At 49.4% G+C, this 27,922-nt stretch overlaps 13 protein-coding genes across 13 annotated transcripts; 6 read left to right on the top strand and 7 right to left on the bottom strand.

Moving 5' to 3' along the window:
• Window positions 1-265: 265 nt before the first annotated feature.
• N7446_003535 (putative MFS drug efflux pump) lies at window positions 266-2,467 on the top strand. Its single transcript, XM_058512284.1, has 8 exons — window positions 266-454; window positions 505-583; window positions 633-691; window positions 753-909; window positions 960-1,339; window positions 1,392-1,764; window positions 1,826-1,956; window positions 2,008-2,467. The coding sequence occupies exons 1-8, from the start codon at window positions 302-304 to the stop codon at window positions 2,416-2,418; spliced, it is 1,743 nt and encodes a 580-aa protein (XP_058373613.1). The 5' UTR covers window positions 266-301; the 3' UTR covers window positions 2,419-2,467.
• Window positions 2,468-2,612: 145 nt separating this feature from the next.
• N7446_003534 (ribonuclease P/MRP protein subunit POP1) lies at window positions 2,613-5,345 on the top strand (the record flags this gene model as incomplete). The annotated part of the gene is made up of 2 exons (XM_058512283.1): window positions 2,613-2,967; window positions 3,030-5,345. The coding sequence occupies exons 1-2, from the start codon at window positions 2,632-2,634 to the stop codon at window positions 5,343-5,345; spliced, it is 2,652 nt and encodes an 883-aa protein (XP_058373612.1). The 5' UTR covers window positions 2,613-2,631.
• A 296-nt stretch (window positions 5,346-5,641) lies between these two features.
• N7446_003533 (Mic19 family protein) lies at window positions 5,642-6,575 on the bottom strand (the record flags this gene model as incomplete). The annotated part of the gene is made up of 3 exons (XM_058512282.1): window positions 5,642-6,184; window positions 6,255-6,312; window positions 6,517-6,575. 3 exons carry the CDS (start codon window positions 6,573-6,575, stop codon window positions 5,642-5,644), a joined length of 660 nt encoding a protein of 219 aa, XP_058373611.1.
• A 740-nt stretch (window positions 6,576-7,315) lies between these two features.
• N7446_003532 (cytochrome P450) lies at window positions 7,316-9,100 on the bottom strand (the record flags this gene model as incomplete). Its single annotated transcript, XM_058512281.1, has 3 exons — window positions 7,316-8,022; window positions 8,078-8,914; window positions 8,968-9,100. 3 exons carry the CDS (start codon window positions 9,098-9,100, stop codon window positions 7,316-7,318), a joined length of 1,677 nt encoding a protein of 558 aa, XP_058373610.1.
• Window positions 9,101-9,802: 702 nt separating this feature from the next.
• Window positions 9,803-11,264, bottom strand: N7446_003531 (uncharacterized protein; the record flags this gene model as incomplete). The annotated part of the gene is made up of 2 exons (XM_058512280.1): window positions 9,803-11,127; window positions 11,180-11,264. 2 exons carry the CDS (start codon window positions 11,262-11,264, stop codon window positions 9,803-9,805), a joined length of 1,410 nt encoding a protein of 469 aa, XP_058373609.1.
• Window positions 11,265-11,832: 568 nt separating this feature from the next.
• Window positions 11,833-13,795, top strand: N7446_003530 (uncharacterized protein; the record flags this gene model as incomplete). Its single annotated transcript, XM_058512279.1, has 3 exons — window positions 11,833-11,917; window positions 11,987-12,622; window positions 12,684-13,795. 3 exons carry the CDS (start codon window positions 11,833-11,835, stop codon window positions 13,793-13,795), a joined length of 1,833 nt encoding a protein of 610 aa, XP_058373608.1.
• Window positions 13,796-13,982: 187 nt separating this feature from the next.
• On the top strand, window positions 13,983-16,337 carry N7446_003529 (Zn(II)2Cys6 transcription factor). The gene is made up of 7 exons (XM_058512278.1): window positions 13,983-14,177; window positions 14,226-14,502; window positions 14,548-14,868; window positions 14,924-15,004; window positions 15,057-15,658; window positions 15,704-15,886; window positions 15,937-16,337. Exons 1-7 carry the CDS (start codon window positions 14,032-14,034, stop codon window positions 16,304-16,306), a joined length of 1,980 nt encoding a protein of 659 aa, XP_058373607.1. The 5' UTR covers window positions 13,983-14,031; the 3' UTR covers window positions 16,307-16,337.
• Window positions 16,338-17,493: 1,156 nt separating this feature from the next.
• On the top strand, window positions 17,494-19,033 carry glkA (glucokinase glkA; the record flags this gene model as incomplete). The annotated part of the gene is made up of 2 exons (XM_058512277.1): window positions 17,494-17,676; window positions 17,729-19,033. 2 exons carry the CDS (start codon window positions 17,494-17,496, stop codon window positions 19,031-19,033), a joined length of 1,488 nt encoding a protein of 495 aa, XP_058373606.1.
• A 565-nt stretch (window positions 19,034-19,598) lies between these two features.
• On the bottom strand, window positions 19,599-20,759 carry N7446_003527 (putative aryl-alcohol dehydrogenase Aad14; the record flags this gene model as incomplete). Its single annotated transcript, XM_058512276.1, has 1 exon — window positions 19,599-20,759. One exon carries the CDS (start codon window positions 20,757-20,759, stop codon window positions 19,599-19,601), a length of 1,161 nt encoding a protein of 386 aa, XP_058373605.1.
• Window positions 20,760-21,508: 749 nt separating this feature from the next.
• On the top strand, window positions 21,509-24,302 carry N7446_003526 (MDR family MFS transporter). Its single transcript, XM_058512275.1, has 4 exons — window positions 21,509-22,556; window positions 22,606-22,985; window positions 23,037-23,463; window positions 23,522-24,302. The coding sequence occupies exons 1-4, from the start codon at window positions 21,951-21,953 to the stop codon at window positions 24,167-24,169; spliced, it is 2,061 nt and encodes a 686-aa protein (XP_058373604.1). The 5' UTR covers window positions 21,509-21,950; the 3' UTR covers window positions 24,170-24,302.
• A 110-nt stretch (window positions 24,303-24,412) lies between these two features.
• N7446_003525 (Mpv17/PMP22 family protein) lies at window positions 24,413-24,742 on the bottom strand (the record flags this gene model as incomplete). Its single annotated transcript, XM_058512274.1, has 2 exons — window positions 24,413-24,527; window positions 24,648-24,742. The coding sequence occupies 2 exons, from the start codon at window positions 24,740-24,742 to the stop codon at window positions 24,413-24,415; spliced, it is 210 nt and encodes a 69-aa protein (XP_058373603.1).
• A 101-nt stretch (window positions 24,743-24,843) lies between these two features.
• N7446_003524 (uncharacterized protein) lies at window positions 24,844-25,187 on the bottom strand (the record flags this gene model as incomplete). The annotated part of the gene is made up of 2 exons (XM_058512273.1): window positions 24,844-25,044; window positions 25,092-25,187. 2 exons carry the CDS (start codon window positions 25,185-25,187, stop codon window positions 24,844-24,846), a joined length of 297 nt encoding a protein of 98 aa, XP_058373602.1.
• Window positions 25,188-25,388: 201 nt separating this feature from the next.
• On the bottom strand, window positions 25,389-27,083 carry N7446_003523 (cytochrome P450; the record flags this gene model as incomplete). The annotated part of the gene is made up of 3 exons (XM_058512272.1): window positions 25,389-26,273; window positions 26,323-26,934; window positions 27,006-27,083. 3 exons carry the CDS (start codon window positions 27,081-27,083, stop codon window positions 25,389-25,391), a joined length of 1,575 nt encoding a protein of 524 aa, XP_058373601.1.
• Window positions 27,084-27,922: the final 839 nt, after the last annotated feature.

The following is a 27,922-nucleotide window of genomic DNA, read 5'->3' as shown; positions in this document are numbered from 1 at the left end:
TTGCCCCGGCTATCGCTAAACTTGTCAAGTCTTGGCCCGTTGGCTTGTCGTTAGTCCACGACAAGCTCTGTTTTGGCCTCTCGATTCGTTCCCGAAGCGGGCATTTCCGATACATTCGGTCATGACTCGTTTGTGAAACTTGGGATATATTCTCAACCTGTCCTTTAGTCTCTGTTCATTTCCCATACTTTCGATCTGTCGGAATTGACATACTTAATTCGGTGGGCCCGTCAATCCCCCGGGTTTCTTTATTTATTCTAGGGCTCTCTATCTTTTATTTCTATTCTGAGATCTGCCCATTATGACGGGCTTAACCGATCACTCGACCCCTGTCGACGAGAAGGGTGTGGTGCGGCACCAGGAGAATAGCGACTCTGAACAACGTCTTAGTCACCAGGAAATGGCTAGTCCAGGGTCCGAGGAAGGATTGCATGAATCGGAGATGGATGTACCGGTAGGAGTTTGTTGTTGTGATCTATGGTGCGATGTACTAACTGTAGCTAGATGACCTTCCGCCGCTTCATGGGCTTTGTTGCTATGGCTTTCTTGTGGACTGGAAGTCAAATCCCGGTCTATTTGTTTGGTATGAGATAATCAGTGGAGCCTGAAGTCACCATCTAATATCCTTATAGGTGGTATTCCCCCATATATCTATGGAGACATTGGTGGAGCGGATCGATGGATCTGGTTTGTATGTGGAGGTTCTATAGTCCTGGAGACTATAGACAATCAACTAACAGCATTCTTTATAGGTCCTTGCAAACTTACTCAGTCTCGCTGGTGTATGTCCTTTCGTGGGCTCCCTGTCTGATCTCATCGGCCGACGAACTGTGGCAATCATCGGCGCATCCCTGATCGTTATTGGCATGATTGTCTGCAGCACAGTGCACTCAATGAACTATTTCATCGGTTAGTATCGTCGTTGTCATTACAGCTGCATACTCTGACATTCCTTGTAGCGGGAATGGCTATTGCTGGCGCTGGTGCTGGAGTCAACGAATTGACTGCCCTAGCTGCTACTTCTGAAATGGCCCCGACTCGTAAGAGAGGAGTCTATGTGTCCGCTCTTATCTTTACGATTGTTCCATTTTGCCCTTCGGTCTTGTGGGCTCAGCTTATCGCATACCACAGCCATTGGCGCTATGTCGGAGCGTTCTGCGGTGCGTGGAGTGCTTTTGGTCTATTGGTCACTATCTTCTTCTATTTCCCTCCGCCACGAGTGAATTCAGTTGGAATGAGCCGAAAGGAGATTATTGGTCGCATCGACTTTGTTGGTGGGTTCCTCAGTATCACTGGCCTGATTGTCTTCCTGGCCGGCTTGCAATGGGGTGGATACATGGTATGCTTCGATAAAAAATATGGAGAATGTTAAATCGACTGACTCTTTCTAGTATCCCTGGAGCTCTGCCCATGTCCTGGCGCCATTGGTCATCGGATTCTTCTTGCTTGTCGCATTTGGATTCTGGGAGATCTATGGAGCCAAATATCCTATCTTCCCATCTCGCCTGAAGCAAGAGCCCCGGACTCTTGGTCTGACTCTCGTCATTACTTTTATTTCCGGTGCAAACTTCTTCTCCGTGCTCATGTTCTGGCCCACGGAGTCATTCAACGTCTACGGTCATGATCCTGTGATGGTTGGAGTTCGCAGTATTCCTATCGGTTTCGCTATCATGGCTGGGGCGTGCATTGTGCTAGCTCTGCTTAGTGTCTTCCGAGGACATAATAAAGAGCTTTTGATTATCAGTAGTATTCTGATGACAGCAGGTGAGTGTTCGACGGACTCCAATATTGGGATGAAAGGATGCTAATGTTCTCTCACTACCAGGATGTGGCGCCATGTCTATCGGTCGAGTCGACAATATGTATCAACTTTGGGGAATCCTCGTCCTTGCCGGCCTCGGAATTGGAGGAATCGTGGTGCCAGCCTCAATTATCACGACCATCATTTGCCCTGATGTATGTGGATCCATACAGAACACCGTCAACTCAAGACTAACCTCTTTCTAGGATCTTATTGCCACTATCTCTGCACTCACCCTTTCTATTCGTGTAGTGGGCGGCGGCATTGGCTACACCATCTACTACAATGTCTTCATCTCCAAGTTTGTTCCCAAGGCAACATACTATATTGGTGGAGTAATGATGAAGGAGCTCAACATCACCGATGTCAAGTTAATTGGCGAAGTAATCGAACTGACAGGTGCCTCGTTGTTGGACGAGATTCGCCACGTCCCTGGCATTGCTGGCAACGAGACTGCATACCAGATGGTTGTGCAGGCTGGCCAGCTCGCATACGCTGAAGGATACAAGTGGGTGTACTATGTTAGCATTGCGTTCGGCGGTATCTCAATCGTGGCTGCTTGCTTCTTGGGTGATATCAAGAAGTATATGACTGACCATGTGGCCGTCGTGATGTGAGGAAGGATATGTAACCTATTCGTATATGAACTATCTACTTATAATGCGGGTAGCCTTTCGTCATGAGAATGATCTATTTAATATCTCCATTAAACAGTAAAGTTAAATCATAAGAGCACATGTAAATACTTCATAGTGGGCCGCCGATCATGACGCGCCAAGCCCGGCAACTTTTTTAACTTGCAACTTCGACACACAACTCAACAAGCAGCCATGGCCTCCCACGCCCCCAAGCGAAAGCCATTCGCTCCGCCCGGTGCAAATGGCGCATCTGGGGCAGCTCGCAAGCGCGCCAAAACTCTCGACGCCCGCACCTTGGCAGTGCAGTCGACCGACGCCGCCCTCTCCGCAACGGGCGAGCTCGATGTGGCCGCCTACTCCGCAGCCCGCGCATTCGAGATCCAGGCGCTTGAGGAGGGAATTCAACGGTCGAAAAATGCTCTGACGACACGGGCGTTCCAAAAAGTGCCCCGTAAGTTGCGGCGGCGAACGGCGAGCCACAATGTGAAGCGTGTTCCGCGGAGGTTGAGGGCTCGGGCGAAGCGAGAGGTATTTGGCAGTAATCTCTGATAAGATATGACTGTTGACTGACACGCGATTTCAACTGTTAGATGCTCGAGGACAATACACCTACCGTTACAGCGCGCAGACGCAAACCATCGCATATGATGCGCATTCGACTCGAAACCGCTCGGCGCCTACAGGCTATTAACGCGAAGACGAAGGCTCGACGGGTGGCAGCGAAGCAAAAGCGAGATCAAGAGAATGGGATTACCCTGGAGAAAGAGGGTAGCCATGCGTTTGATATTGCTCCGCGGGTCCCCAAGATCAAGAAGAACAAGCTTTCTAGACCGCCGCCAGCAGAGCCCAAATACCGCAAGCGCCAGAAGTGCAAGCACTGGTTACCCACTCATTTGTACCACGCCAAACGTGCCCATATGGCAACCAGCAAAGACCCGATCTGGCGCTTTGCTATTCCGTTGTCTCCCACAGAAAAAAGTTACCGTCCTACTCATCGGGCTCGGGGCGCTAGGGGGGCTGTAGCGTGGGATATGAGTTATATGTCTACTATTCAGCTGGAGGGCACAGAAGCAGCGATTCAGGCTGTTCTCATTGCAGTTGGTGTCGATGGGGACAATGCATGGGGTATCAAAGGGAAGAAATGGAGAGCAGGAACTCGATCTCTGCAAGCCTGGACGTTCGAAAGGGATTATTCGAAACGTCTAACTGCGCCGGTTACGTTGATCTGGTGCGCCCGCCACAAAGAAGAAGATGTTGAGATGGTTGATCCCGACAAATCTCACAAAACATCCAAGAATTATCGGAAACTCTTCATCAGGGTCCACCCTTCGGCGTTCCTTCAGCTGTGGACAGATCTTCTTGATGTATCCAAAAAGCAGAATCCTCCTGTCTTGGTAGAGGACCTGCGATTTGAAATTGGCAGCATCGAAATCACCGGGCCAGGATCTGTAGAGGCCTTGCTGGCGGCATTGAAGCCAATTCTTGGAGCTGACGGCAAAGCCCCAGAGCATAGCCCGGAAGCTGTCTGGCAATCTCTTCTGGGAGTATCAAATCCTTCTTCACTGCCACAAGGTGCTCTCCTCTCCTTTAATATCTCTGATCCACGTCTGCACTTCCCCTCACGCACCATTCATGTCCCCGACAATGAATCTCACATGAGCGACCTTGCTATTGCGCTCGCCTCATGGCATCCAGACAAAACACAGGGTCCATCCTCGCTATTTGACCGATCAAATCGGTTGACGGCAGCTCGTCTGCTTCCGAGCCAGAAAGCCATCAACAGACGCCGTACCGTTGCTGGGCCTGGTAACTTCCCGCCAGCTCAGCCGACTGACCCCCAAATCCCGGTCATCATTCTTGCAAACAAGCCGCAAGCTCGGTCTAGGCGCAGCAATGCCCCGGGATCTTTCACCATCCTTTTACCTTGGAAATGTGTCGTTCCAGTCTGGTACTCCATCATGTACTACCCGCTATCGAGCGGAGGAAACCCATGCCTTGGTGGCCTAAAAGAGCAACAACAGCTTGCGTTCGAAGCGGGTGAGCCTTGGTTCCCTGGAGACTTCCCAGGAACGCGAGTCGGCTGGGAATGGGGACAACGTGATACTGAGAAATCTCGGTGTCAATGGGAGCGGCGTCCCAAGGGCCGTCGTGCAGAATACGATAATATCCTACTGGGAGAGGGCCGTCCCAAGGGTGAGATTGGTCGCGGTTGGGCGTGTGATTGGGAACGGCTCCTTCAAGGGCCCAAACCAGATGTTTCTGATTCTAAGACTGAGAATGCTGAGACCAGTGACAAGAGCTCCAACGAAAAGCCGACCCAGTCTAAGGATAAGGTTACAGATGAAACTACCAGTCTCGCTGTTCCACCGCTCGACATTCACAATGTCCGTTTAGCCTCGGCGGATACCCACATAACCCTGAACAAGCTCAACAAGGAATCTGTTGATGCTTCCACTCTTGCCTCTGTTTATATATCTCTCACTGGGCGCGGTACACCTACACCCCATGCACGAATCTACCGCCTCCCTACTGACCCAGCCTTACGTCGAAAATGGCTCGATTTTGCTTCTAAAAGTCACAAGGCTGGTCGGTCGAACAGTTCGAAGAAGGTAACATCTGAGCCTGCTTCCGAGGAGGCTCGACGTCTCCTTGCCGAGTCTCTCATCTCGGGTTCTGCTGCTGGAGAACCTGACTCTGAGCATTTGGATGTTCCCACCGAGGATGATCTGATTGGCTTTGTTACCACGGGCAATTATAACCTCTCAGAAGCCAAAGGGACAGGCGTTGGCTGTATCCAGCTGTCTAAGGTGTTGGAGTCTGATGTCAAATCATCCGAGAGAAGGATGTGTATAATTCGAACATCCGGACAGAAGAGTGGACGATTAGCGATGTGGGATTTTGTATGATATCGAAGAACCCTTGCAACGAAGATACCGAGTTGTGGATACAGCATATCTAACACAGTAACCTGGCCCTGGCCAGTCTATACTAGTTGCTTGTTACAATATAATGACTTGAAAGCCATTGATCAAGATCCACTCTCATCCATGGATTAATTCTATCCTAATCGGATGAAAACAAATGGAACAAAGAAAAATGCACGTTCTATACATACAGTACAGCAGGAATAAGCCCAATCAATCCAATAAGGCCCAAACAACCGTAGAGACTTCACTCATATCCGCTCGTCCTCGGCTTAAATCTAACCCACTATGCGATCCACAAAGGCGGCCTCTAAGCGCGCAACCTCACGCTTGAAAGCATCAACCTCCTCCCAGCAGTTCAAAGGCCGACGGTCATTCAACCGCAGGCAGCTAACAACATCCGACTTGGCCTTGGCAACGCTGTCGTCAAGGTCCGCAACCTTCCTCCGTCCATCGAGCTTGGTGCGCAACTGCTCGATCTCGGCTGCTACGGCGTTGCGCGACACGTCGCGCTTGGCCACGGGCTGTGCGGCGGCGGGTTCCTGCGGCGCAGCGAATGTGGCCACGGGGTCGTGCTCTCGGCCCGCGAAGGGGATCCGCGGTGCGTCCAGATTCAATGAGCCGGCTGGGTAGCCGGAGGAGCTGGATGCGACCGGGGCGGTGGCAGCTGTGACTGGCAGGGAGGTTGTATCCTTTGACTCGGCGATGCGCTTCTCGATCTCGGCGAGGGTTTGCTGCTCGCGTTCGTGGAGGCGTTGCAGTTCCTGTGCGACGCGGTTTTGGATCTCCAGTTCCAGGGCTTTGGAGCGGGTGGAGTCGGTCTGGTTGTGTTGATTGTTGGTGAGTTTGTGATTGGCTTTAGGAGCTTGGTTAAGGCAGGATTATGCATACCTCCGAGTTGGACTGGAGGGCGTCCACTAGGTTCGAGGAGAATTGAACAGGCGAGTTGCTGTGCATGGATGGGTTAGCTATGGCTGTAGAGTTCTTAGCGGTGCTCCACGAGATCGCATATGGTGCTGGCATCTTAGAGAAAGATTTCATGTTGACAATGTCATCTCTTCTTCCCAATTGACGTCAATTGAGAGGTTGTTTCTGCTCCCTCGATCGTCCAGCACCAAATGCGGCGGAAGCTGCGAGGTCGGAGGGCAATTACCTGGAGAACACATGTTGTGAGCCGGCCGAAGCCTCGGGCTTAGAGTTGCCAGCACCCATTTTTCGAGAATGACGAGTCCTGTGAAGGGGAATAGAAGTGCATTCACAATGCCCGCTCTCCCGATCCGCTCGGAGGATGTTGGAGGTCACGTGTGCTTAGTCATGTTTACTCTCAAATGGCCTATAGGACGGGAATAATTCTTGACATCTTTGTTACTCATTTTCCCATAATTTGAATTTTGTCAAAGTCGGCGTATATTAGAAACCCCAACTAAAGAACCAACGCCCACATGCTCCAAATACAATTGCATGTACGCAAAGACAAGCAGAGCAGCGAGTGTCACAACATCCGAGCATAGTTTTGACCGAGATGTTCTGCCCGGTGCAGAAAGAATGGCCATGTATACATATTCCCTGGCCGTCTGACGAGTGGCAAGCCGAGGTCTTGAAAGAGCTTGTCCTCGGTGTTCAAGATGACAGAGAAGCATCATCTAGCCTACTGTCTCATGAAAATGATGAATGAAGACGTCACGCGATCTGTGGCATGGCGAGGCTTGGACGAAGTAGATCGGTAAGGCCTCAAATTCTTTCATAATGGACTATTTGATTACCAAGGTAATCTTGAGAAACAAGATTCTAACACAAAGTATCAAATGCTTGGATTTGGTTACTGATGTATTGTATGTAATTGATTTGAATATGCATCCGTTTTCTATGCCTATAGGCCTATGGCCTTCCACTCGCCTCAAACTAACGATCTTGTTTGCTATGCATACATTATTATCCATGCTTCGAGACTTTCAAACCTTCTCGTTTCCCAAGGCATCGGTCCTCGGCGGCCACTTGACCCTCTTTTCCGCTCTGACGTAGAGGTTGTTGGGCCGAATCAACTGGAACATAGGATCATACTCGATCGGTCCATCACCCTCCCGAATGAATTTATACCGATATATCAGCTTTGGAAGGAAGACTTTGATCTCTTGTAGAGCGAAGTTGAACCCAATACACATGCGCGGACCCATTGCGAATGGGACGTAGGCTGCCTTGTGTCTGTTTTTGACCTCATCCGTGTCCCAGCGGTCAGGAGTGAACTTGTGAGGATTATCCCACAGATTAGGATTGTTATGAATGTGATGGAGTGCCGGAAGCACAACGGAATCTTTAGGGATCTTGTAACCACCTGGAAGCACGAGGTCTACCTTGGCGGTTCGTGCCGGCTGGAAACTTGGGTTGTGGCGACGCTGCATCTCCTTGATGTACTTGTCGAGGAATTCGAGTCGGTCAGTGACATCCGCTGTGATTTCGGTGTTCTCGTCAATTCCGTTATCAATTAACTCCTGGAGAAGTCTGTCTTGCATGCCAGGGTATGTGACGAGACCGTAGATCAACCAGGATAGTAGAGAACTTGTAGTTGTGAAACCGGCTCCTGTCGCGACGAGCAAAGCCCAAATCAAGCTTTCCTTTGGAAGTTTTTCTCCTTTGTTGTCGGTTGCACGAATTGCATAGTCTGCACAGTTGTCAGGATCTAAACAGAAGAAAGGTAACGTGTGGTATTTACTCACCGACCATATTCGACGCTTTTAGCGCCGCATCTTGAAGTGGAAGGTCTTCCACTCCACCACTCTCAGCTTTCTTGATTGATTCTCCTACAAGCTCCTCAATTCTGGCTTTAGTCGTTCTAAGCCGCTGTGGATCACCGAAAGGTAGTCGACCGTACCAATCTCCCTTCGATGAGACTTTCTTGTTAAGAGCAAGAATATCCGCAATCAAATGCACCATCTCATGGAGTTGAGCATTTGGAGATGTGAAATGCTGGAAATCTAACCCAAGAGTGAGCTTGCCAACGGCCTGAGATCCGAGTTTCAACATATACTGATAAACGTTCCACGCTTCACCCTGCTCATCGAGGGCATCAAAAACCTCAAAAGAATCTTCCACTGTCTTCTGCATCATAGGTGCGTAGTGGCGGACAGCCTTAGGGCCAAGGGCTGGTGGTAGAAACTTATGCGTCACTCTCCACTCAGGAGTGTCCGTATCTCCAAGGAAAACACCAGCAGCCTGTTGCTTCAGAGGATAGAGCGGGTGAGCTTCGTTAATCTCCTTGGTGAAGAAGTCAGATTCGGCGAAAACTATTGCGGCGAGACTTGGATCATTGGTATGATAGGTTGAACGCCCGAGATTCGTTGTCTTGAAGATAGGTCCATATTGTTCGAAAAGACGTTGGTGATTGCCAAGGTGATCTGGGTATACCTCGAAGAAATTTCCGACAATAGGCAGACCCTTCGGACCCGGAGGGTCACGAATCGCGTGCCCATCAATGGTGATGGCAATTGGCGTGTCTGCCGAGGTGATTTCTGAAACATCGTTCAGCTCGTAGTCTTGAGCTTGGAACCCGATACCTATAGAGAACCAGTTAGTCGTAAGAGATAGTTGAGTCATGCTTTCAACCTACCATTAGGCTCAACGACTGCGAAGTTAGCTGCAATCAAGTGCTTAAGGTCTTCTAAGCCACTTGTGGGATCGAAATCAATGTTCCTAGCAGAGGACACTGCCTCTCCAAGGAGATAGAATTGCTTTGCGGGCATTGTGATGTGATGAGGTACTGAGCAATTTAGACAGTATATCCAAACACAGATCCAAGCCTTTATATCAACGAAAGAGTTTCACGTAGATAAAAATATCCCCGGTGATTGCATAGTTCGGGATGCCGCTTCCTCGGTGTGTGGGTCACACATGGTTTCCGATTGGTCTTGCATATCTGACACTACCTTGGAAGGCCAAAAATGATGTTAGAAAAGTTCCGAGGTAATTCGGCCTCTACTGTGTATTGTAGTGATAGGCCCTCGGTGCCACGGCATTCTCCGGTCATGGATCTTCCCAAGTCCTCCAATAATGGAGGGACAAAACTAAAAATGAATAAGCACCACTAAATGAAGAGACTTTTTGTGGGTTCAAAATAAGTTGAAGAATTGGTTTCTTCGATCTACACAGAAAAAGAGAGGGAAAAAAAGGGAAAGAAAGAAACATTGACCTAGCCCACAAGCATGGATCTTACGTTCTGTTCTGTGATACGAAGTGGCGGCAAAAAGAAATCCTGCTCTGTATCCCTGTAGTCCTTTGTAGAAAAACACGTCTATCGTAGATTAGAGCGAGTCCATTTATGTATATACATGATTCAATGTTGATTGACGGCGAGAATGGAAAACACATGGGCAAATAGCTCTATTTACAAATATCTAAACAAACGATCTAGGGTTGACAAAAAGCAGCAAGCCACCGTGCCGATTTCAAAAGCAAAATATTTGATCTGACATCTTCGCCACAGCACCAGGAGCTTCAAACCCAGCTGCCACCAAGCTCTTTTTCGAAGCATTCACCATCCCTGGTGGCCCACAAAGCATGATCTTCGTATCAGGCGCCGATGCCGGCAGCTTTGCAGCCATAACTTCAGGCGTGACATATCCCTTGCCATAGGCCCAGTTTTTAGAGGGATGATCAAGCATATACCAGAGCTTGAAATTCCTGGGATAAGCTCGAGCAAAAGTCTCCAATTCGCGACGAAGAAGAATATCCTCTTCAGACCTGTTGGCGTAGATCAGACTGATCTCAGTCGTATCTCGATCGTCCTCGCAAATGGCCCGGATAAGTTGATACATTGGGGTGATTCCAGTTCCACCGGCGATCATTCCGATCTTCTTGCAAAGACCGTTGTGATATTTCATTCCACCCTTCGGTCCCCGGAATTCCACCTTATCACCAACTTCGAGAGCCGCAAGATATTGCCCAGTGAGAAGACCGTCCGGGTAGCATTTGATGACTAGTTCCAGTCTCCCAAGATCTAGATTGTTGGATGTCGGTGTGTAGGACCTCGAGACAGCGGCACCGTTGACCATGGCTTTGATGGCAACATGCTGGCCGATGGGGAGTCCGATTACGTCCCGTGAACTGGGAAGTTGGAAGACGAAGCGAAACACGTTGGACGACAACTGGTCTTTTTTGACCAGCGGAAGCTTTTTGTAGTTCTTGGGTTCGAGGAAGCCTTTTGTGAGATGCGGGTTTTGCTTCTTCACGGAAGAGGCTTTGATGTGTGGGCGGTATTTTGTGAAGCCAGAATCGATCTTGGTGAAGCTCGAGAGTTTACTCCCTATGATTCCACCAACAGCCGTACATGCCAGAGTAGCAGCTGCAAACCCACTTGAAAATCCGCCACGGAGGAAACTTGGGTGTGGCACATGAGTGTTGGTAATTCTCCAAGAAGCTGGGATATAGTTTGTGACCAAGTCGCCAAGAGCCGGATGATGCTTGATGGAAATGTAGATTACTGCAGTGGCAGTAAGCGTGGCGCCAATTGCTGTTACAGCTTTTGCGACCAATGATGTGTTCTTGGACGTGTCTGTACTGGAGGAGCGTTGCTGGATCACGCGAACGGTCTTGGGTTGAACGAATTGCTGCGCATCCTTGACGGTTCCAACCAAGTATGTCCCGAGAATCTCATTTGCATCCTCTGAGTGACCGACATCTTCATAAGCAGCTGTCGCATCTCCGCCGGCGACATCGATCAACACGTCCGCGCCTCCCGGATGGTCTCGTACGTAGTTTGTGATATCATAGACTAGATATGTCAGAACCTTAGACTAACTTAAAGTTGAAAAGACGAAAAGTACCTTTCCCATGAATTATGACAAACAAATCCGTTTTGGACCTATGAGCTGCCACTTCGCTCACGTTGAACTCTTTCAAAGATGACATTCTGATGCGGGAGTTGCAGGATTGACAACGGAGGACTTTTGGCGCGGCACTAATTCGAGGCCAAATGCATTTATACCTTCGGGGAGGGGGAGAAAAAGATTTGACTCTCTTTTGTTTTAATCAGATTGTCTAACCAAACGAACATGAGGTATTTCCATGCCAGTGCTTTCCGAGGTAGACTACCTCGGCATCGTGCTCCACAGTGTGTTGGGCCCATCGGCAGCAAACAGGACCTCGACCATCCGAGTAGGAAACGATATTCCGTATTATTCTTGCATATGGATTCGCTCTTTTTCATTCACGGCCCGAGAATGGAGACTCCGAGGCATTGGTACCGAGCGGCTTTTGCTATCCTTGCTCCCCCGGTATCATCAACGGGACTGTCGGCTTCCTTGATATTGGATTCGGTCTCAGTGTCACTGGATTTCCGAGGGTGAACGGCATGATACTGAAAGCCATGGGACATAAAAGGGAATGTCTGCAATCATCTGAAGTCCCGGATATTTGACACTCTGGATATCAAATCTCAGTTACCTCTTGACCACATCCATACTACTTGCTATCTAACATGAAGCCAACTTGGCAACCACCGCGAGACTACCGCAATCGCCCCGTCGCCATTCTTGGCGCGGGCGTACTCGGTCGTCGAGTAGGTATGTAACACATAACGTTACGGCATGTTATTCAATGGACTTCAATGCTGACAAGACTTTCCACACCAGGATGCATTTGGGCATCAGCCGGCTACGATGTTCGACTTCGAGACCCCAGTGAGCAACAACGAGTGGACGGGATTGCATACATTGAAGAGAATGTGCAAGCATACAGCGCGAAGACCGGAAAAGTCCCAGGGTCCTTTGAGGCATTCGAAGGCATGGAAGATGCCGTTGCAAATGCCTGGCTTGTCATTGAAGCTGTTCCGGAGAAGATCGGACTCAAGGTTGCTACATTTGCAGAACTGGAAGCCATTGCTGCGGAAGACTGCATTTTGGCTTCCAACTCATCTTCATACAAGTCTTCCGATATGATCAGCGGCGTCACGGATCTGACTAAGAGGCGCATTCTGAACATGCATTATTATATGCCACCTCAGTGTATGATTGTGGAGCTCATGACTGATGGATTTACTTCTCCAGAGATATTCCCTTTCATGGTTGAACGCTCTAAGGAGGCCGCTACCATCCCTTATGTTGCAAGGAAAGAGTCTACTGGGTTCATTTTCAATCGACTCTGGGCTGCTGTGAAGCGGGAGGTCTTGACTATTCTTGCCGAGGGTGTTTCGGTTCCCGAAGAAATCGATGCCATGTGGCTTGAGATGTTCGTCAAGGGGGCATCCCTTCCATGCCAGATGATGGACAGTAAGTCATTTAATTTGGTTTCTCGCATAGCGGGTGCTTTTGGCTGACAAATTCTTTTTAGACGTTGGCCTAGACACCGTTGCCTTTATCGAGAGTCATTATGTGGCTGAACGTGGACTATCTCCGGAGAAGACCGTCGGCTTTTTGAAAACCAATTACCTTGACCAAGGCAAGCTAGGAACTAAGTGTTCGCAAGGCGGTCTCTATGCTCCAAGCGACAAATCGACCGCCACTAAGGTCAACTCAAGAGACCCTGACATTTTAGTTTTGGATCTGGGCCTCTCAGCTTCTACGCCTAGCACTACGTCAGGACAAATTCTCAAGGTCACCGCTGACGGAATGCTTCATGAAACAATCTTAAAAGACCAATCCTTACCTGACGGGCTGGCCGTGGATCCAGCCTGTGGCCGCATGTTCTGGACTTGTATGGGAGTGCCAGGGAAGTATGATGGAGCAGTCTACTCTGCCAAGCTTGATGGGTCGGATATCATGACGCTGGTTGCTCCAGGTGTTGTAAATACTCCTAAGCAACTTGCTATTGATCATGCCGCACAGCAAGTCTATTTCTGTGACCGCGAAGGGTGTCGAGTTTATCGCTGTGGGTTCGACGGCTCCAATTTGGATGTTCTGATCGACAATATTGCCCATGATCTTACCTCAGAAGTAAGCGTCAGCGACTGGTGTGTGGGCATTGCGGTCAGCCCCCGCCTAGGTAAGTTCTATTGGACACAGAAAGGACCATCAAAGGGTGGCAAAGGGCGCATCTTCTGTGCCGATATCACAACACCCAAGGGCCGACCAGGAGGTTTGCGAGATGATACGCAGTGCATTCTGAGTGACCTCCCCGAGCCAATTGATCTTGAGGTGGACGAGAATTCTCGCACACTTTACTGGACTGATCGTGGAGAAATTCCCTGGGGCAACTCATTGAACAAAATCAGCTTAGATGGAACCGGTCTTCCTCTGTCGGCTGAATCCCCTCGGATATATCAAACCATCACCAGGGGTCTCAATGAAGCGATCGGGTTGAAGCTGGATATGATCAACTCCCACATCTACCTCACTGATTTGGGTGGAAGTATCTACCGATGCGATTTGGACGGCAACCATAAGGAGCAGATCTACTACGAGGATCACCGAGCCTTTACTGGAATTACTCTTCTAGGACCTTGAGTTATAAATTGTTACCTTCCATACAAGTCATATTGGAATCTTTTAATTCAATGTTTCCTTCAAAGAGACTGCAAAAAGACTGCAGGTTTGTGTTTTGAGGGAAGTAATGTCGGATACCTCGGCAAGGAATGACGTAGCCTTACCTCGGCTTTTTTTTTTAGCTCAGACTTGGATATTATCTGACTCTCGGCATCCCGAGGATTCATCAAGGAGAGAGTGAAATTGACAGAGCTGCCATGTCCACGCGCCGCTATCGATCGGCTGCTGCCTGTCAAAACTGCAGGCAGCGCAAAGTCCGTTGTAGCGTGACGGTGACCGGCGTCCCGTGTATAGGGTGTACACAAGATGGCAGAGAATGTCATCTTCCAGCAAAAGGCCAAACGTGAGGACTTATCCGTCGTTGCTGGAGCATCAATAATAACTTTTTCAGGATGCGTGAAAAACAAGCACGTCGAGCTGCGTCTGCAGTCAGCAGCCCGGTCAATACGCGCCCTGCCGGGATGGTCTCTCAGTCTTCGACTTCAGTGGATGCATTTCCAGGTGCCTCTCAGGTGCAAAATTTTATTCGACCTCCAGTAGCTGTCGCTAGAAGTGTGTCTCATCCCCCGGATTATCCGCATCGCCGTGACGAAGAGCAGACCGGCGTTGAGATCGCAACCAAGGTTCTGGGGGAAACAACAAAAATGGCCAAGCGCCATTCTATACTGGTTCGTAACATGCAGGCATATTGCTTCATATGACGCTTATTTAAGGTTATAGGTGATTCTCCTGGATTTGGTGGTGTCTTCGATATATGTTCATCTCCCCGGCAGCCTGTACAAAGGCACATCTTACTCACTTCCAAAACATCGACCAAATTATCCCCTGAAGATAAAGAATACCTACAATACAAGGGTGTCTTTAATTTGCCTCGGGAGAAGACTTACAATGAGCTTCTGCAGGCATATTTTCATCATGTGCATCCCCTTACGCCGGTGGTAGACGCTACCACGCTTCCCCAATTATATCCGTCCGGAGATAACCAACAACATAATTTGCTACTGATATGGAGCATTTGCTTTGTTGCGGCAAATGTGAAGCTACAACACTCCCTTGTTCAGAAATCCAATTTAACTAACGGAAACCTAGTATATCTCGGCCGATACTTGGAGACTAGAGGGCTTTTCGTCCAGAAAGGATATGAAGGACTCCATGTATTCTCGGGCAAAGGTAAGGGCCATAGCAGTTGTCTCGGATTTCTGTACTAACGGCGAGTTACTAGTGCTTGCACTATATTGGCGGCGAAACAGACCACACGGTTCTCCTACAATCGGCGCTACTCTTGGGATTCTACCACTCTGAAGCTGATACCCACACACAACCATGGTATTGGCTTGGGGTAGCAATCAGCCTTTGTCAATCGATTGGGCTGCATCGTTTCTCTAGTGCAGTCTGCGCCACTTCGCCTATCCCCGAGCAGCAACAGCGTCTTTGGCGTCGTCTTTGGTGGACCTGTGTCTTCCGAGACCGTTGGCTCAGCCTTACAATGGGTCGTCCATTGAGAATCAACATGAATGACTGTAACACGATGATGCCTTCTGCAGATGATATGCTAAGTGATTTTGTTGAACTACCTGGGTCTACAGCGTTTATCCCGAGGGATTTGCCACAGCTGGCGGACTATTGGGTCACAATGATACAACTCACTCAGCTTTTGGGAGATACTCTGACCTTGAGCTATCAACCCTTTGGACCCAGCCCGTCTTTCCAACAAGTTGAAGAGCTTGAGCGAAAGATTATGCTTTTCCAACTCCCAAACAACCACGACACAGGATCAAGTCCGTTTGCGACCTTTTACTTATACCACCTTGAACTTCATTACCAGTGAGTGCACTTTATCTGCCTGAAACCTCTTCTAACAGTCAAAAGAGCATTCCTCGTCACCTTTTATCGCCCGTTCATTACAAAGACACCCGAGGGGCTACCAATACCTCGTCAGAACTCATGGCAAATTCACGTCCGAAACTCAATTGACACCGCTGCGCTACAGACAAATGCTGTACTAGACAGTCTAGTCCGTGAGAAGCTGCTAGATTTCTCTGGTCCCATGACGTGAGTACAAAAAGTTTTTTACAAAAGAACATATCTGACAATCACCCCAGGCCACCACTATTAGTGCCAGCCATGCATGTCCACCTTCTAAATTGCAAATCGCCCGGTCCCCTTTCTCGGCGTCTAGGTCTCAACAAACTAGAATTGTGCATGATGGTTCTGGAGCAAATGCAACACACCCACCCATCGTCTTCATTGTTCCGGGGTATATTCCTAGCAGCTATTCATCACATTTTTCCAAGCTATGTGGCCCAGTCTACCATACCAGAGCTGGCTTCATCTGAATCTTCACCACCACAGGATATTTCGGTCAATGACCCTATGGCTGGAATAACTATAGGTGAGGATGCTATTGACGCGCTGATGGATGAGGTTTCGATTTTCAATTTCTGGGAGTCCCTTAACAGCATGCAAACGTAGTCATACGCCCATTCAAAACGGTTCTTTTTTAAACTCTATTCTGAAGTAAATTGTTCTATTTCTGATCTATAAACTGGTACCTATATGAGATGTCTTAGAAGAAAGTCATATAATAAAGATTCGGTATATTTCTAGAAGTGACATTCAGCTAGAACGTCCAGGTCTTGAGGCTCCGATCCTTTTCATTAGGGGCTGATACAAATACAAAATCAAGCCAAATATTAGGAGGGTCACGTGATGATGTCTAATTAGGATAGTATAATCCTCAGGCCCCCCGGGAGACCAGGAAATAATGTAATTGTGCTCAATACTCAAGAACATAACAGGTTCGGCCCAACTTCTCTATAAAAAAGGAGGGTGTCCATCTAGCAGGGAATGAGGAAGCCATGGAGCGCCTACTGTAAAATCGGAGTGTATGGCCTGCAACCACTGTTTTGCCCTAGAAGGAAAAAGAATAACTATGAATAAGAGAAAAGCCACAATGTCTCAACACCTGGGGGCATCGGGATTCCGCAGGTGTTTCGGGCCATTGACCATTCACATTGATTGGAGCCGAGTGACAATGCCGTGTTGGGGCCGATCTATCCCGATCTCTACAGAGTCCAAACCTGCTAAGACATGCCCATACGCAGTCTAGAAACAAGGGCCGACATCTGGTCCAATGAGGCAGACGAGCCCCGTGCATTTTTCCCCCTTGTCCTAACCAGTGTGGCTCACCGGTGAAGTCGGGGAAAATGTGTAACTGGAGAAATTGCAACTATCCCCACACAATTTCTACGTCGAAACCGTTCATGGCGTCACAGGAAAACAGCAAAAAATTACAGGCATGGTGTATTCCCGTCCATGTAGGGTTGGAATGCAGGGAGACTGCTTCCGGCGCACGACATACAACTGCATATAATCAAGTAGAGAAGCGCAATTAAATGGCCGATGCATACGGAATACCCCGTATAAACCGTACAAACAGTTTATTTGCTCCGGTGAAGCCGGCAAAATGTCAGTACCGCAATAGTACGTCGTCAGTGGTGGCTGTCGGTACGGCCAACCAAGTACTGCCAAGGTAACTTATCTGACCTCATGGACCCCTCCGTCATCTTCGCCCGCCTTTCTTTTTCTTAACTTCCTTCACTCTGCCGCGCTGTACATACTTCCCTCTCCTAACACCAGCCGGCTTTCTTCTTTACACCATGTCTTCCTCACTACTGAACGAGGCCACGCGCATTGCGGGCCAGTTTGCATACCCCGCGGAACAGGTGCAGCGCGGGGTTGCCGAGTACATCAAGCAGTCCGATGAGGGTTTGGGTAAGGAGGGCGCTACACTGAGCCAGATCCCTACCTTCGTGACTGCTGTGCCCAATGGCACAGAAAAGGTACGCTGGCAGATTCCACGTCGCGGGTTGAAAACTCATCTCCTTGAAATAGGGCCTATATCTCGCCGTTGATCTCGGTGGCACCAACTTCCGTGTTTGCTCAGTTCTTTTGCACGGCGATACCACCTTCTCCCTCACCCAGTCCAAGATCCTCATTCCCCGGGAATTGATGGCCTCCGGTACCTCCAAGGACCTGTTCCTCTTCTTGGCCCGCCAGATCGAGTCTTTCCTGCGCATTCACCACAACGAGCACTTCGAGGCCCACCAGCTCCGTCGGCAGCAGGGCAACAATGAGGAAGACCTGTTCGACCTCGGCTTCACCTTCAGTTTCCCTGTGCGCCAGTGCGGTATTAACCGCGGAACCTTGATCCGGTGGACCAAAGGCTTCAACATTCCCGATGCCGTGGGCCACGATGTATGCGCACTGCTCCAGTCTGCTATTGACGAGTTGAGCCTCCCCGTGCGCGTGGCTGCCCTGGTCAACGACACTGTCGGTACTCTGATGGCTCGTTCCTACACCTCGCCCGGTGAGACCGGAACTTTCCTTGGTGCTATATTCGGTACTGGTACCAACGGCGCCTACGTCGAGAAGACCAGCAACATCACCAAGCTGAAGGACATGAAGGATGCCCACTTTGACCTCTCCACTGGCGAGATGATCATCAACGCCGAGTGGGGTAGCTTCGATAACCACATGAGCGTGCTCCCCACCACGGTATTTGATGATGAGCTCGATGCCGACAGCAACAACCCTGGTGTGCAAATGTTTGAGAAGCGCGTCTCCGGCATGTTCTTGGGCGAGATTCTGCGCCGTGCGCTCCTTTCGCTTCACCACAATGCCGACCTTGGAATGTTCAAGGCCAACAAAAACTCCAAGACTGTCCTTTCTGAGAAGTCCATGCTCTTCCGTCAATGGGGTCTTGATACCAGCCTGCTCAGTGCGGTCGAGGCCGACAGCAGCAAGGACTTGGTGGATGTCAAGACCGCATTGAAGGATCACCTCGAGATTGAAAACCCCAGCATCGAGGAGTGCCAGGCTGTCAAAGTCCTGGTCCACGCCATCGGCAAGCGTGCCGCTCGTCTGAGCGCCGTCCCTCTGGCAGCGATATTGGTTCACACCAACAAGCTCGCGACAGATGATATCGTCGACATCGGTGTCGATGGCAGTCTTGTCGAGTTCTATCCCAACTTCGAGGCCCACATGCGCGAGGCTTTGCGCGAGGTCCCCGAGGTCGGTGCTGCGGGCGACAAGAAGATCCGCATTGGCATTTCCAAGGATGGCAGCGGTGTCGGCGCAGCTCTGATTGCGCTCGTTGCTAGCAAGGATGAGGACCTTCAGGTTCCTCATGAGCCTTGAGTGCTTGGCGCTTTTCATACTTTCATGTCCGTCCTGCAGTATGATGGATCTTTCTCCCCCACTGACTAGCACTTGGCCCTCCCGCGAGCTCGCCAGCCATCACTTATCTTCCGCCGGCCGACCTTGGAAACCTCTTACTCAATTCTTTCAATACCCACTTAAAATTTCCTCACCTCATTCATACCCGTGGCAACGCTGTTAGCTGAAATCGGAATCAGAATTCAGGTCTTGATGGTCGATTTGCCAACGCGCAGAGATTACCTGCTAGGTCGATCCTGTTTTCTCTCTGCAGTATATTCCCCGGAACGATGTCGCAATATGTCGGGCTTTATCTTTGGCGTTGCAGACGTTTTCCTTTTGAGACTTCCCGGCGCGGAATGGCGATATTAGCACATTGCATTGAACTAGGCTTCTAAACCTCTCAATCCCATTTCTTGTTCATTTTTTACAATCAAAATTGTCCTCTCAAATCTCCAGGCTCAGCCAAATATGAAATATAAACTGTATCCGAATATAAACATGAGAGGTGAGAATTGTCAACACAGCTTTAAATACATTAATCCACCTATTTAGTAGGCTCATATCCAATAGCAGTAGGTCCCTGCACATAGTCAATAGGACCAGCAGAAGCCACAAGCGGAGCCGATTTTCCACCATTGTGCCGTGGATCAGTACCAATAAAGTCATGAGGGAACCCAACATCAAAGTGCTTCGCCGACTCCAAGAACTCAATCTGCTTATCCGTCAACCGAATCGACAAAGCCTGAATATTATCATGCAAATGTTCAATCTTGCGTCCACCAACAAGCGGGAAAACATTCGGCGCCTTGCAAAGCACATATGCCAACGCAATCGCCGTTACAGACTCGATTCCATGCTCGGCTGCAACCTTCGCCAATGCCTCGGAGATGGCTCTCTCCTCCTCGGTCTGCTCGTTACCCATCATACTGCGCAAACCTTCACCCTTCTTCTTCCGCTCTTCGATCTGCTTCGCTGTCTGGAAGTGGCCGCCACCAAGAACATCCCACGGTGCCAGGGCCATTCCGAAATAACGAGCCATGGGGAGGATGTCGCGCTCGAAGTCGCGGCGCATCACGTTCCACCGGCCTTGGTAGATCGAGAAGGGTGTCTTGCCGTGGGCGCGGGCGTATGTGTTTGCGGCGGATACGACCCACGCGGGCGAGTCGGAGATACCGAGGTACATGACTTTGCCCTGCTCGACGAGAATGTGGAGCGAGTCCATGACTTCCTCGATCGAGGTGGTGTGATCCCACCAGTGAAGGTAGAGGACATCGATGAAATCTGTCTGAAGTTTGCGGAGGGAGTCCCGTACGCTAAGTATCATGCTGCGCTTGTGGTTACCACTCGCGTTGGGGGTCATGCCCTTGCCGACTTCGTGGCTACGGTACTCGGTTGTGAATTTGGTGGCGATGACCATTCGGTCGCGGTTCTTGCGAGCGGCCATCCATTCGCCTATCCACGCTTCTGACTGCTCGTTTTGGTAGTTGTTGGCCGTGTCGATGAAGTTGCCTCCGGCGGCTACGAAAGCATCCAGCAGGGCAAAGGATTGCTCTTTGTTCATGCTACCCATGAAATGGCTCCAGGCGTCGCCAATTGACATGGCACCTAGTTGGAGGGGCGAGACGCGGACTCCTGCTGTTGAGGAGAGGATCCGGTAGCGGCCCAGAGGGGTCGCGGGCTCAGGGGCGGGTCTGAAGAGCTCCATTGTGATAGTATAGTATAGTATAGTGTAAATGTAGAGTGAGATATGATGATGAGAGATGGGATATAGATTCCAATGAGGGTCCTTTTATAGTTAAGCTCGTGTTCTATTACAAATGCTAGCCCGGACTTAACGAGTCTGTGGAAATGGCTAAGGTTCTGATGACGGTACATGATGTCAGAGCATATAGATCACTGCCGAATGATCTTCGTCAGCCATGTGTATCATAATTTGGTTGTATTTAGCTGCGTGAGAGAATCTACTTGATCTACCTTGGTCTACCTTGATAGCTACCTTGGAGACATGATATCCCAATATTAACGTTACCAGCAGGAATGGTACTGTGTCTACAGTGTCCTCGTTTCCGAGACCTCTTCTACCACTCTGTAGCGCAACAGTGGCAGTGAATAACAAATACTGAACAACTAAACAATGAACATGCAACGTGTATAGATGTATAGATGTACATGCATAGAGGCAGTCCGAACAAGCTTAACCCCAAAGTCCGATGTGTTCCCGTGGTACCGATATGCGCTAATCCCAATCCAGTTAGCACCTGTCATCATGTATTAAATCCGATGAACTGACGAATGTGAACATCGTTAACTCCTCTCACTGACAATTCTCTCGTCTTCAGCTCGGCCGGATTTAGTCCGTTAATAACATCCCATGACTATCCCTATGGACAGCGGTGTAAACCCTTTAGCCATGTCTCTGTCTCTAGGAGAGTTGAGCAAGGGGCATCTCACTATTCAAACCCCTCTGATCGCTGATTGGACTACAATCACAACCGGGACTTATACATAAACTCCTGCAGCATTCGAATAATGTTCACCTGATCCTTGCATTACTCCTGACTGCCCAGGTGGGGCGACAGCTAAACCCGTCTTTTTGTTCGCGTTCAAGCGAGTGTTTGATTCAGTTCATGACTTCATTCGTGTTCCTTTCTGACGTCTCATGGTCGGGATCGACGAACTACTGCTAACCATGCATCTCGTCAACCTCAATTGGGTTCGAGGTTTGGCATTACCTCTCACTCTCGTATCTGTTTGTTACTCCAGACCTAACTAACCTGCAGCTGCAGCTTGGCGGACTGTCCCACCTACCACATGGGATCTTGAAATACGATCGCAGTGTCGGTGTGACTTGGATTGGCCCTTTTCTCCTTTCCTAGGCAGAACCCACAGGTCCTTGATGCGACCTGTACGAAGGGCAGTTGCGTTTCTAATCTTGGCTAAATTTGCCCTTTTAATGTCTGCAGGCCCCTCCCTTCTTCTTGTCATTTTGTCCCAACGTTCGTTAAGCTCAATCCGGGCATTGTTTGATTTTCCTTGTTGGCTCTTTAATTCGTTCGTTATGAGATTCTTCAATTTCAAATCCTCTAAAGAGGCCAATGTGCCCGAGGAAACAAACAACGCTTCACTTACCGATGTTCGCCACACACCGTCTCCTTCTCCGGGTCAGATTTCGAAACCATCCAGCGAGAAAGAGAGTACTCTGGTCGATGAGCCGATCAGGAACTCAATGCTCAATGAAGATTCCGAAAAAGAAATTGTCAGCCCGAGTCCGGGCCCTCATACCCCAGAGCCCATCTTACAAGAGAACAAGGATTCTACTCCCAGTGAAAAGGACCCCAAGGAGGAACCCAAGGAAAATGTCCCAAAGGAAGATTCAGACCAGGAAGTAGCAACAGAAGCGAAGGTTGAAACCGAAACACCAGATGAGGAGGATTATCCGTCTGCGTGGAAATTGACCCTGATCACTATCGGTCTTTGTTTCTGCGTTTTCTGCGTGGCATTGGTACGTCCCCGACATACTTTGTTTCTACATACACCTAACATCAAACTAGGACAACACAATCATCGCAACAGCCATTCCCAAAATCACAGATGAATTCAATTCCCTCGGAGATGTCGGTTGGTACGGTAGTTCCTATCTACTAACCACCTGCGCGGTCACCCTGACCTTCGGCAAACTGTACACTTTCTACTCGATCAAGTGGATTTACCTGACGGCGCTCATCGTCTTCGAGATCGGCTCGCTTGTCTGTGCTACTACTCCCACCTCGGTCGGTCTCATCTGCGGTCGTGCTGTTGCCGGCTTAGGAGCTGCTGGATTGTTCTCTGGTTCTATTCTTATCATCAGCAAGACTGTTCCTCTTGTCAAACGGCCTATGTATACCAGTCTCATCGGTTCGATGGCCGGTATTGCTAATGTGGCGGGTCCGCTGTAAGTTGCTTCTATATCCTTTGCTGTTTACGGATTGCTAATATCTATCAGTATGGGTGGTGCATTCACTGATCACCTCACCTGGCGTTGGTGTTTCTACATTAACCTGCCCATCGGAGCTGTGACTTTCTTCTTTGTGCTGGCCTTCTTCCAGAACCCTAAGCCTATCCTGACCAAGGATACCTTCAAAGAGCAGATCAAGGAGCTGGACCTGCTTGGTTCGTTCTTCTTCTTGCCTGCTATTATCAGTTTGCTGTTGGCTCTGCAATGGGGTGGTACCAAGTATGACTGGAGCAATGGACGTATCATCGGTCTCTTCGTCGTGTTTGGTGTGCTCATCTTGATCTTCACGGGCATTCAGTACAAGGCCCAAGACAAAGCTACTATACCTCCTCGACTGATCAAGAACCGTAGTGTCTGGGGCGCGGCCTGGTATGCCTTGGCTCTTGGTGCTGGTTTCTTCGTCATGACATACTATGTAAGATCTTCCCCCAAGTCCCCCGCCGACGTCAAGTGCAAGTCCTAACATCCCACAGCTCCCCATCTGGTTCCAGTCTATCAAAGGCGCAACAGCCCTCAAGTCAGGCATCATGAATCTACCCATGATCATCGGAGTCATTGTCGTCTCCATCCTCACCGGTGGTCTCGTCACTGCCTGCGGTTACTATACACCATTCATGATCGCCTCGTCGATCATCATGGCTATCGCCGCCGGGCTCCTGGCCACTCTGGAAACAGACTCGAATCACTCCAAGTGGATCGGATACCAGGCCATGTTCGGTATCGGTATCGGTCTAGGCATGCAACAGCCCATGATTGTCGCACAGGCTGCTCTCAAGACTGTAGATGTTCCCAGCGGTATGGCGATTGTTATGTTCGCGCAGACCCTTGGCGGTGCTATCTTCGTGTCCGTCGGGCAGAATGTGTTCCAAAACCAACTGGTTCATAACTTGGCCATTTATGCCCCTGATCAGAATGTCGCTCAAGTCGTCTCGACTGGTGCTACTATGCTGCGCTCTGTTGTGACTGGGTCTGATCTCCACAAGGTACTGGTTGCTTACAATGCTGCCATTACTGAGACCTTCTATGTTGCTGTCGCGATGAGTGCATTGTCCCTGGTCGGTCCTATCTTTGTTGAGTGGATCTCGGTCAAGGGCAAGAAAGTAGAGATGGCCGCCGTGTGAGGTTATATTTGACCACTAGCGCGTCTTTCTTGCATATCCTTTCCCAATCTCTGTTTCGTTTCTCTTTTGTGGCATGATCTACGGTCTGTCCTGGGTGAACAGTGCATTAGAGCTTATACCTATACCTCTGTAGTGATTTATGATAATTTACACGTATATTAATGTCAATCAAAATGGATTCCTTTCCTGCCTATTCTATGGTAAACCGCTGAAATACAAATGAAAATGAAAATGAAAAACGCGTTAAACAACCGCGTATAGACTCAGATAGATACCCCAAATTACCCCACAGGCACTCCCAAAAACAACCCGCCGGTCCACTGGGATAACTGTGTACATTAGAATAGAGACGAGAGGCCTATACTTGAGACGAGCACTCATTATGGGCCGGAAATCCTACTATAGTCAGTCTCTGTCTGCCACAAGGTCGCGCTCAAGGAGCAAGCAAGTAGCTTACCTCTATGACCAACTCCCACACCCTGGGCAACGCCTCCCCTTGAGGAGATTAATCAAAACAACAAACAAAACAAGGTTCGTAACCGACGCAACGGTCTGGTCGAAGAAGAACTTCATGATGAAATTGCGGAGTCCCGAATTCTGGACTCGCGGTGCCCATCGGACATGCTTTTCTTTCTCCTTGTCGTGGCTCGGGAGAGTTTCCTCCTTGCTCGAGCCTAAAAAAGAGCTAGCCATGCTCGAGGTGAGAAGATGGCCTTAAGTGAAAAAGAGCGGACTGCGCTGGTGAACTCGGCGCGTGTCGGAAAGCCTGGGTAACGCGCTTCCAGGGCACGTTGCCAGTAGAAATTGGGGGGCACGATGATTAGGCCATAAGTTACAAATTGAATTAATGCGATTGGGTTGAGATGAAATGGAGACTGGGTGATTTGTTAGTTATGTTGTCACTTGGCTTTTGTTAACTTACTTTGCTGTTGCGCTGGTCGATCAGCTGTGCCAGGACATTGGATATGGCATTAAGAATGGTTGCCTGTACAAATGTCACAGTCAAGGGTGAGGGCATATTGGTGCCCCTTTTCCAAGCACATGGAGTACACGGAGTGGAAGTTGAAGATTTGAGGGTTTGATGCCAAGACACGCAACCGTGTCCTGACAGAACAACAAGTCCCCCTGGCTCTCTTCTCTCTTTACTCTCTCTGTATACTCTCTATATTCTCTCTATATATACATTTAGCACTGAAAATAAGAAAATCGTCTCATTCTTTTACTTGCGTCGGAAAACTACATTAGGTCCATTCTTCGCACTGGTGAAGTGATCCGTCAGCGCCAAATGCCCATCAACTTCGCCCTCGCGATCAGCCAATGACATGTCAAAGAGGAACACGAGCCGCGCCAGTGTCAACCTCATCTCCATAAATGCCATGCTCTTGCCGATACACCCACGAGGCCCAATGCTAAATGGACAGAACGCGTGGCGAGCAGTCTCAATCCCTTCCTTGGTCGTCTGCCAGGTTAACCCGGCGCTCGTGCATGTTGCGCCTTCGATCCAGCGCTCGGGGAGGTACGTCCCTGCTTCGCGATAGTATCTCTCCTGTCGGTGGATGGAGTAGGTCGGTGTACCACAGTCTGTACCGGCTGGCAGGAAGACGCCGTCGACGACCGCTCCGCCTTCCATCACCTCGCGGGGAATTGCGCCTGGGACGGCTGGTGCGAGACGAAGGGCTTCGTCGATGCAGGCCTTCAGGTATACCAGCTCGTTGAGTCGGCTACTGGTGACGATCTCTTCGACTTCGTTGAAGGCGCCGCGCACTTCGGCGGTCAGCTTGGCTAGTGCTTCTGGTCGTCGGACGAGGTAGAAGAGTGTGGCTGCCAGTGTGGTTGAGGTTGTGTCACTTCCTGCAATCATAAGCACGTTGGATTCTCCCCATAGCTCAGGCGTGGTGAGGCCATTGCCAGTTTCTGGGTCTTTCGCGTTCAACAGGTAGTAGAAGAAGTCCTTTTTGGCATCGTGACCAATCTGGGTACGTTCTTTCGCCCGCTCGTTGGCTTCAACTCGCGAGTTCATGATGAAGTTCCATCGGTCGCGCGTCAACTTGCGGATGAAGATCTGATCCAGACCCCATGTGTCGAGAGGCATCCATAGTCCACACTGTGCGAGTCAGATACAGTTCTCAAGGGCAGTTAACAACAGAACTTACCACATAGTGCCTGTTCGCAGCGCGATCCACCAGTCCAACCTTGTGTCTCTGAGAATCAGAGACAAGCATATCGAAACTCTTTCCGAAGCAGAGCTCGCCCATGACATCGTACGAGAGATAACTGAACCAATTTCCCATATTCTTCACATTGCCCTTCTGGTCATATGTCTCGAAATTCCCATCGTAGCCAGCAAGCACTGAACAAAGCTGACGCACATGAAGAAGCATTACATCTTCCATTCCCTTGAGCGCATTATCCGAGAACGCCTGGCTGAGTACTCGTCTCTTACGGCCGTGCATGGTCTTGTCAATTGCATTATGGGTGTTGTACACGCCCTTGATGGCCGGGAAGGCATTGTAGAAATCCGCCTTCTGTAGCCGCTTGCCATGCCCGTAGATATCGTGTAATCCGCGGTCTGAGTTTACGGAGACAAAGTTCGGTGCAACGCGTACGTGTGTCCCGTATTGTCGGTGGAGATCGTGAAGCCATAGATGGCGGTCGCCTTTGAGGCCGTGGTAAAGTTGGACCCAGGGTGTTATGGATGCGAGTAGTGGACCGTTGATGCGGCGGAGAGGGTGGATAAAGCGGTTGTACAGAGAGTAGGCGAGTGTCTATTAAACAACGCGTTAGTGTTTGGAATCTAGATATACATTGAAGGTATAGTTGGCTTGGATATGCATACCGCTAGGGTTAGGAGGCCAGCTATCCCTCCCAAGACCCTCTGCAAGGACAAACAGTCCAGTAATGTCTCAACGAGCATCTTGTGGTTGATTTGTTGGACGAAACCTCAAAAGGTCGTATTCAAACAGCTTATATACTTCGGCGCCGAAGATACCCGCGCCCAGCCGAATAGTCGATGACGCCGGATCCGACGAAACAAGTTGGGGTGAACGCGGATCCCCAATGATGACCTGCTCATTTCCAAGCGGATACTTGTTCTTTGACTCGGTTATAGGCGGGTGTTGGGGTTGTGGCTACATAATGAAGTATATTAGTGCTTATACTGTAAGCCGTGAACTTCTTAGCCGCGGGGAAGCACAATTTATGTTTGGTACTTTTGCGGGGATTTTAGCTTTCCTTGTGTTCCTAAAGAAAGTTGTCTTTTGACCTCGTAGATAGATAGTCAACAGTCTCGTTTCAGATACAAAAAGTGTCTCTTTTCTATTCTGGGCGAAGCTCGTCATCATTCCCAAATTCGGTACAGTAGTAGTAGTATTGACTACACACCTCTAGGAATGTAACAAGCCTAACTAGGTAATCGACTGTGTCTGACTGTGCGACTAGAATGTTTGCCCATGGTCTCTTATCTGTCAGATATTCACATGGAATATAGCTAAGGATATTGATTGGGCCTGACTGCGCCAGTCAGACAGCCTCTTTATATCAACGGATAATTAAGGCATGTGCTCGGTTAGATCAGATACTACTTTGAGAGATAACGTTACTACAGTTATAGACCCTAAGTCTTTCACACCCTCCACCTTTATATGATCTAGCTGGCTAAAGAGAGGCCCTCGAAAATGGGCACAAGACGTGAAAGAAAGAGAAGCCAAAGTAGGACGATTAGAATGACGGGATTATGATGGCTGTCGACGAATT

This window comes from Penicillium canescens (genome assembly GCF_028828765.1).
Source record: "Penicillium canescens strain IBT 15451 chromosome Unknown utg000003l_segment0_segment0, whole genome shotgun sequence".
NCBI lineage: Eukaryota > Fungi > Ascomycota > Eurotiomycetes > Eurotiales > Aspergillaceae > Penicillium > Penicillium canescens.
Note: the sequence above shows the minus strand (reverse complement) of the source record. Positions and strands in the feature narration are given on the sequence as shown.

Bases quoted from the DNA above. Each gene is read 5' to 3' on its own strand.
- N7446_003535 (XM_058512284.1), top strand. From the start codon at position 302: ATGACGGGCTTAACCGATCACTCGACCCCTGTCGACGAGAAGGGTGTG. The intron at 1,765-1,825 runs GTGAGTGTTCGA...TCTCACTACCAG, and splicing joins TAGTATTCTGATGACAGCAG to GATGTGGCGCCATGTCTATC. The intron at 1,957-2,007 runs GTATGTGGATCC...ACCTCTTTCTAG, and splicing joins CGACCATCATTTGCCCTGAT to GATCTTATTGCCACTATCTC.
- N7446_003529 (XM_058512278.1), top strand. From the start codon at position 14,032: ATGTCCACGCGCCGCTATCGATCGGCTGCTGCCTGTCAAAACTGCAGG. The intron at 14,869-14,923 runs GTGAAGCTACAA...ACGGAAACCTAG, and splicing joins TTTGCTTTGTTGCGGCAAAT to TATATCTCGGCCGATACTTG. The intron at 15,659-15,703 runs GTGAGTGCACTT...AACAGTCAAAAG, and splicing joins CACCTTGAACTTCATTACCA to AGCATTCCTCGTCACCTTTT.
- N7446_003526 (XM_058512275.1), top strand. From the start codon at position 21,951: ATGCGACCTGTACGAAGGGCAGTTGCGTTTCTAATCTTGGCTAAATTT. The intron at 22,557-22,605 runs GTACGTCCCCGA...ACATCAAACTAG, and splicing joins GCGTTTTCTGCGTGGCATTG to GACAACACAATCATCGCAAC. The intron at 22,986-23,036 runs GTAAGTTGCTTC...AATATCTATCAG, and splicing joins GCTAATGTGGCGGGTCCGCT to TATGGGTGGTGCATTCACTG.